This window comes from Dipteris shenzhenensis, chromosome 21 (genome assembly GCF_047967505.1).
Source record: "Dipteris shenzhenensis isolate YYH24624 ecotype China chromosome 21, Dip_SZ_1.0, whole genome shotgun sequence".
NCBI lineage: Eukaryota > Viridiplantae > Streptophyta > Polypodiopsida > Gleicheniales > Dipteridaceae > Dipteris > Dipteris shenzhenensis.
Genome location: NC_141616.1, coordinates 4962064 through 4970213, shown reverse-complemented (window position 1 = coordinate 4970213; position 8150 = coordinate 4962064). Strand labels below are relative to the sequence as shown.

The window sequence follows — 8150 nt, the reverse complement described above, 5'->3', positions numbered from 1 at the left end:
TACATGCATTTGTGTGAGAAGATGTCTCTAACCTTGGAATGAACTAGCAACCATGCTAGTAAATCTCTAATTAACATCATGTTTTTTTTAATAATCTTTTTGCCTTATGACAAAAAACATATCCATTAAATGAGTATGTCTGTGTCTGTAGTCTTGTTACTATGATCTCTCATATCGTCAAGGGAAGTAATCAATAGGTAGTGGTGCAATCATATAGATAAGACCAGGTACATGTGCTCTCTAAGTAGATATTGTTGGATCCAAAAGGGCCACCATAAGATCATGGTGTATTAACTTTTTGCTAGTTAAAATTAATCTGCCTTGGTTATCTTGCACTAAGAAATGCATGTTTACGGTAGGCAGCCTAGAAGGAAGTTTTCTTTTTCTAAGCCCTAGTTAAGCCATGTGTCGTGATTATAGGCGTTGATCTTTATGAAGATCCAAGGGTTTGAAACGTGTTTTTTAGAAAAGCAAAACCTTTGTGAGCTCTCCTTAAGCCACATGTACAATTTTAGACCCTTAATTTTAGATTGATCTAAAGGACTAAAACACCACTTCCAAAATTGACCCAAAAGCATACTTCTGTATTCATTCTTCCTGCAAATCTATTGTATAAGGATTGCATGTTTTGTTTCTTGCCATCAATTGTTTGAGTAATTTTTGGACAAAGCTCATTGAAACTCCAATTGGATAATAGTGAGGATTCAGGTTCAATTTGGAGTTGGGGCCATGACGGAAAGGCTGCCTACCGCAACCTAGGTTTTTGTCAAAAAAAGATGTACGAAACATCGGCTTTCTTTATCTATTTTTTGTTTAAAAGAACGCGTTGCTCAACTTTCCTTGTTTTCTGTATTACAATACACAGGCAAATTGATGGGGACCTAAAGTTCGTGACAATGTCGAGTGCTGATGGCAAAGTCTCCAATACAGCCTATCTGCAATTTTTTCCTCTCTCGTGCATTTGGGAAGATGCAAAAGCTGTGTATTATGAGCGGAGGCTTTTAAAAACCACTTGGTGAGTTACCCATTCAAGGCAGGGGTAGTATGTCGCAGGTGACTGTAGTCCTCATTTGTTCACCCCAACCAGCTAGATCCACTCTTCGTCAACAATCCGCTTTCGAATCCTTCCTCAATATGCTGCCCCCTTCCTCTTCCTCCGCCCTTATGCTCCCCATGCCCACATCGACTCCCCATGCCTCCAACACCATCGTTTCTACAAACATGCTTCAGTACCAAGGAGGTCTCTTGTTCTCTTCAACCCAAGCGTAAGGCCAAACAGGAGATCTCCCCCTTGTCCTGCATGCCCACCTCAAGCTCGACTCTGCTGAAATCATTCTTTGTGTTGAGTCTCAGTCAGGTATTCTAGTTCTTTTGTTCCATGTTTGCCTTTAATCATTCATCTTGGTCCTGGTTTGTGGGAATCTCAAAATGTTGATTGTGTGGATACTCTCTTAAAGAATGACCTTAACACAGTTCCCCAAACTCCAAGGGCTCTGAAAAAGATGCGAGTTAAATCAAAGGCAAGTTCATAGCACATTTACATCATTTAAGTTCCTACACAAATCTTTAACTTTCATTTGATCATTTCTTTAAAGAGCTGTAAAAGTGATATCATCTTATTGTTGGTCTGTACTCATATTGATACTATTAGAAAGGCTGGAGTTTCACTGCAATGAAAAATTCTCAACTAAAGCTGCAGCCATTTCTGACCGTTGGAAGGAATAAAACATGGGCACATACATTTTCATAACCCCATGCTTGTGGATACAGGTAACGTTTTTCAGATATAACCATCACCTAAAGAACCAGCCAAAATCATACTATATACCTTGTCTATATTTGGTAATTACTACTCAAACAAAACAAAGAGAGTGACTTTTTGACATTAACAACTACGATTTTGAAACAAAAGGGGTTCCTTAAAGCAAAGGCAAGAAAACCCATAAAACCCTACAACAGCTACTAACATGATAAAATTATTTCTCAACTGCTGAACAAACCATTACACAAATATGTAAATACTCATGATCAAATTTCTAACATACAAGCATAAGACGTGACAGGGAAAAAGTACAGGAACACCCCTTAGCAAAACAATAGAGGCAAATCCCTTATGAGCTTACAAGAATACAAAGCTGCCTCTGGTTTACAGTAGCAGGCAGATAAAATAAGTCCTCCGTACTGCAATTTCATACAGTCTACCCTAGTCAAGATAAGGAAAATGAACCTGCAAGCCTCCAGCAAAGGCCTCGACCAAATAAACGACCTATTCTCTGGAATTTCTGCCCTCAGTGACTTCAATTACGAAACGTAGTACAAATCTCGCAAAGGGGTCCCAAGCAGGACCATGCAGTGATACTGCTATTTGATTAACAAAACATGTGATGCCCATAGATGCATATCAAGCTACGGTGGGAGAAGTATGTACAAGATTATTCTCAGAGACTACAACAACCAGGAAAAGGAACTGATCTTGGACCTGATCATCTCTACCCTATAACAGGAATTTCAAGTCATAAAACTACAAATAAGTCTACTATACAGGACAAAACCTATTGCGGATGAAACTCCCCTTGTTGAGATCAACTATACAGGTGAAGGACATCAAATAGTAATGCCTACCAGCTGGAAGGACTCCTCACACTCAGAATACTGTACGTAGGCTTTAAGTTACACTGGAGAAGGTCAAGGCTGAAATGTTCTCATATTAAGCCCTCCAGTCCAAAGAGCCTCCTAACAGATCCAATGATGCAGCTCAGGTGGAATAGAACACCCCTTGCTAAGGAATTACACAAGACAGACCACAGCTTCAGGAGAGTCTGTCCTTGTCCCAGCAAGAGAATGATACGCAAGAAATTGTGCTGGCTCAGTCCTGGAACCATGGTTTTCAGGGATAAACTCTATGTTCCAAAACGGTTTCCTCATTGCCAATAAATCCTGACCCTGACTTGTCGCCTGATAACCTTGTACCCAAATATACTTGAGAGATTCCATCTTCATGACAGATCTTGAAATTCCAGCTTCTGTATACACACAGTCGCGCATCTCCAACCTCTCCAGTTTAGGGCAGCCATCTGCTAACAAATCAAAACCCCTGTCTGTTTCACCAAGCAATCCCAATAGTGCCCACCTTAGCTTGCGTCCAAACCTTCCAACATAACCCATACCTGTGTCTGTCAAGGACCCTGGTCTAAGGTAAAGTCCAAGGCGAGTCAGGTCAGGACATCCACGCAATAACTCAAGGACACCCTGATCCAGAGGGGATTCTGGATTGAAATTGTCATCCATCACCAGAACTACGCGAAAATCTTTCAATTTTGGGCACCCTTCCCCAATAGCAGCAAGTGCGGCATTGTTGATATCTGATACATACAGTGCAATGTATTCTAGGTTTGGGCAGCCCTGAGAGATGGAAATTAAGCCCCTCTGTGTAATGTAACCTTGTTGGAAATCTCTATCGCCCGATTCTACTCGCAGCCTTCGCAGACTCTTGCAGTGGCTGGCCACAACTTCCAGACCCTCATCTCCAATGCCATTCAGCACCTGTAGGTGCCAGAGCAATATAGAAATGAAATACGACACTATGAACCTTGATTGTGAAATAATGAGCACTACAGATTTGTGAATTGGATGAATGAAAGAAAATCCATTAATATACACATTACATATGCACATATGAACATAACCAAACCCAAAAAGGAAGATGATGGTGACCTTGCCAAGGGAAAAAAGGATCATTCATGACAAGAACTAGTTATAATGGAATCCCTACAAGCTTTATCAGCTCAACAATAAGAAAACTCATTCATTCTATGTTGAAGTAGCCAGACATGAATATCATGGAAGAACAGAGTGGATGAATATACCTCTAATACTTCAAGGTTGGAGCACTGGCGGAGAAGCTGGCAGTGTCCTTCCACACTTAGACCTGCAAACTGCAAGTCAAGTTTCCTTAAACCAGAAGCCAGTGGTAGGATTAGTGAGTTCACATAGTCATCCCCATTATCATCGCCCATATACAACAGACCCACAAGTGAGGTTAAACTCCTTGGCAAACTGATGACTTCATCTGACTTCCCATTGTCATTAACGCCACCAGACATCACTACTCCTCCTAATTCTTTGAGAGAGTTTGCTCTGTCCAAGAGTCCAGTAAGTCTGTTCAAATCCACCTCATTCACCTTCAAGGAGCTCAGGGATCTGCAGTTTGCTGCTAGTGTATCTAAATCAGTCACGTCAAAGTTGGCCAGGTTGGTTGCAGAGAAGCTTAGCACTTCCAGCGAAGAATTGTGCAGGGCGAGCTCATGTAGCCATGTGCCACTTTGATCATCTATGGTGCTTTCATCCAAAAAAAGTACTCTCAGTGATCTGGACATTCCAAGAAACAGAATATCAGAAATCGAAATGGGTGAAGACAGGGGCTACTACTACAATCAAATTTGTGTCACAAAGCAAGGGCATGAAACAGACACGGGCAAATCATGTGGAGGGTCAATATAAGTTAGCACTGCCCTACTTAATAAGCACAGAGTACAAAACCAAAACATCAGTTTGTGAGAGTGCTGTGTCCAATATCCAAACTTTTATTGAACAGCTCTGTCGATGTGACTCTCAATGAGCTCATTTTCATGTTACCCAACGAGTAGCCTTATTTTCACCAATCCCATCAATATATCAAGCCCAAGCATCGGTGGTGGGACCCCACAGACAAATGGTGCAATTGACTGCAAGACAGAAGCTACGATGCCCAACCGTAGTTAAATAATTGGGGTAGGCTTAGTGGCGGTACAGCAAGAGGCCCAGTCCTACATCAGAAATATCACAGATACATGGAAAAGAATAAATGGACCCTACACTAGAAACTCCCAGGAATAATTTTCAATCTTCACTGACAAAAACTGGGGGGGCGCAGGCCTCACCCTCCAATTAAAATAAGAGCTAGGCCTAACGTAGAAGAAAGAAAGAAAGAAAGGCTTGTCTCGACATCAATGCTACCACGACCTGGAGGCGTTGCAATCCTCCACGAGGTTGACTCATACCCTCTCATAAGGTAAGTACAGGAAAGAGGGCGGGGAAACATCACAACTTTATTACATGATGAAATTTCAAGAAAAATGACGAGTTCAGACTGTAGGTATGCAGGCTGCATGAACTGAGGGTCTTGTATGCCCACCTAAACTAATAGCAAAAATGTCAACCGCTAATACACCCACCTTCATGAGGGTCGTTCCTTGGCTGGCTACAAAGGGAAAAACCAACAGTTACCATAAAACTAACATTGCCACTGCGGGATACTCGGATTGCCCTTGACAGACTTGACTGAAATTTCCTGCACACCTTCAGAACGCCTACAAAACAAATAGGAGTGCCGTATCTGTGTAGCAGCTTGCCAGTTCTTACTAAAAACAAAGACTGTCAAAACTACTACTACTGCGGCACACATTTGGAGGCAAAATTTGACCTGGGCAATTTTCCTGTATGCCAGAAAAGCCCTGGGGCAAAGAAAGGAGGGAACTAGAAAGGCAGCAAACGAACGAAAGGAAGATCAGGTACATGTTAACAGCAAAAGAAAACCAAAACACAATTTCAACTCGAAAAGGCGCAAGTCTTCAAATGTCGTACAGAGAGGAGCCCAACATGAGAAAAGGTGAGAAAAATGATGTATGGACCTGCAAGATCGAGTGACGGCTTCTAAGCCAATCGTGGAAAAACCGGAGCACCGATCAAGCCGGAGCTCTTGAAGCCAGTGTCGACGCTCTTGGCCAAGGGTGAGCAAGTCCTCGTCAGAGACGACCATCCTGCGAAAATGAACAGATTTGAGGCTGGGGCAATAGGAGACGAGCTCTCGGACCCAAGGCTCGGCATAGGCACCCCAGTCTTCGGGGATCAAGTTGAACATGGCAGCACGGGGCTTGCCCTTAAGCTTCAAGCCCTGGAGGAATTTGAAGCGTCTGGTGAGGCTGGAGGGGGTGGCAGAGTAGCAGAAGGCAACAGTGACTTGTTTACGGGTGATGCAATCGACGTAATGCCATTTCTTACAAACCAAAGAGATGGAGAAGCGATCTCGAGGATCATCTATGAAAGGGAAGATGAGGGGAAGTGCTTCTTCTGGAATACTATGGAAGGAAGGAGCTTCCCTACGCTCCATAGCTCGAAAGCTTCAAGCTCTGTGTCTGTTGCTACTCTCTCTGGCTCTCTCGTCGTCCTCCCTGCGAGGATCTATCGCGTTTCTCTCCTCTCTCTCTCTCTCTCCCTCGCCCTCTGTCTTTCTCTCTAGCTCCCCCTCTCGAGCTCTCTCCAGCTTTGCCTGTGCTACTCGAGAGCTGCTCTCTCCCTCCCTCGCTCGCAGAACCTTTGCCTCTTCCTTCCCCTCCTTCAATTGCAAGAGAAGCTCACAGAGACTTGGAATTGACGAGATCGCTCGCCTCACAGACGTCTATGGCCTCATTGCACACGACGCACAGTGTTCGCCATCAACGTTCCTTTCACAACAACAGTAGATGGGAGGGGTCTGCCCCTTGACGAAATTGACTCTCCTCGCCATCGCCCCACCACCCCCCCACCGTCCTCTTGCTTGCGCCATCTTGCCCACTGCCTCGCCCCCGTCATGGCCTCCTCCCCTGTGTCGTCTTCCTCCTCATGGTCCCCTCCTCCCACCGCCCCAACCCCTCAATCGCTCCCCACAGATGCTCCCACCCTCTCTGCTCCCCGGTTTTCTCTCCTCTTGCCGCCTCCCACCTTGCTATATTTTGTTCGCTTTTCCCAATCACGTCTACCAATGCCCAAATTCAGCTTGCCCAGACGCTTATCCATGCACCCTTTCTTCCGGGAAAAGACAATCCCCAGATGCCGATCTCACCTTTTGGTAAAAACGCTGCTCCACTTCCCCTCCCCGCTTTCCTATCAATCTCTGTTGCTGCTCTCAATTTGCCAGCCACGCCATTAGTAACGGTTCCGCCAACTGCTCTTCCGTAGACCACTTCACGAGCCATCGTCGTACCCACCCCAAGGTCCCCTATCCACACCCCCCTCTTCCCAATCGCCTGATCACTCTGCCCCCGGGGCTCACAGCAGGGATTTGGAAGTATCTTTTTTGCTGCAGGCGTTCGGGCCACCATTGTCTGGCTTGCAAGGTGGTCGTTTTCTATCGGACCACCTGCCGTGTCAGCTGAACCCACAGAGCTCTACCTGTTGTGTGCTCTGACGGGGAAGGGTAATGGGGAAAGGGCTCCAGGTCGGGTCCCGCTGCACGCCCGCCTTGCACACGTCTTGTGCGCGAAGCTCGCAAGTCAATCGACCTCCATGATCCCAGATCTCCCGGCCACTCACACCCCTCCCTCTCTCTCTCTCTCTTTCTCTCTCTCTCTCTGTGTGCTGCATTGCATATCGCTATCGCGGAAACTCTAGGTGCCAGTCACCCCACAATCGTCCCATCCCCGCATGCCGGTGCCTCCCTCGCATTCAAATTGCGATGCAGCAAGCGAATTGCTCCTCTCCCAACTGCAGGATTCCATTTTTGCAGATCTCTATCGAGGAAACTCTAGGTGCCAGTCACCCTTTACACATTGCTATCGAGGAAATTCTAGGTGCCAGTTACCCCTCTCTCCTCCCATCCCCGGGAACCGCCGGGAGCCGGTTCCTCTCTCTCTCTCTCCCCCCATGTCTCGCTCGCATTGAAATTGCACCCCCGCACTGAAAAGCAACCTCGCTGTAGCAGCAAACAAATTGCTGCGTACTCGGAACCCCCTCGCAATCTCCAGACTGATGTACCTGCAGATGCCACTTTTTGGCAAATTGCAGCTCAGATTTTCCATGATCGATTCATCATAGCCTCTCCTCCTCCACCTGCGCCCAACACTCTGCCGGTTTTCCCACGACGAAGAGGAAGTCAACCGGCTCACGTGGGGACCCACGATCGGATGCACCTCCCTAGCTGATGCCAACGAAGGCGACCAGGTACAGAAAGCTAATTGAAGTCTGGGAAAACCAAAATTGTGGATCTGGAAGGCAAGCAAGGGAGGATTGTGGCGCTAAGAATCAAGTCGTCGGGATCGACACTCCATAGCTGGTGAGGCAAAAGCCAGCAGAAGAGCACAAACACAAGCAGGGGAGACCAGAGTCCCGTGCTCTTTGGGAACAGAAAAAGGAGA

The 8150-nt window shown here is 45.9% G+C and overlaps 1 protein-coding gene across 1 annotated transcript; it reads right to left on the bottom strand.

Moving 5' to 3' along the window:
* Positions 1–2071: 2071 nt before the first annotated feature.
* On the bottom strand, positions 2072–6540 carry LOC147888395 (coronatine-insensitive protein homolog 1b-like). Its single transcript, XM_087392292.1, has 3 exons — positions 5670–6540; positions 3867–4368; positions 2072–3543 (listed from the first exon to the last, which is right to left on the bottom strand). Exons 1-3 carry the CDS (start codon positions 6146–6148, stop codon positions 2788–2790), a joined length of 1737 nt encoding a protein of 578 aa, XP_087248418.1. The 5' UTR covers positions 6149–6540; the 3' UTR covers positions 2072–2787.
* Between the last annotated feature and the right edge of the window lie 1610 nt (positions 6541–8150).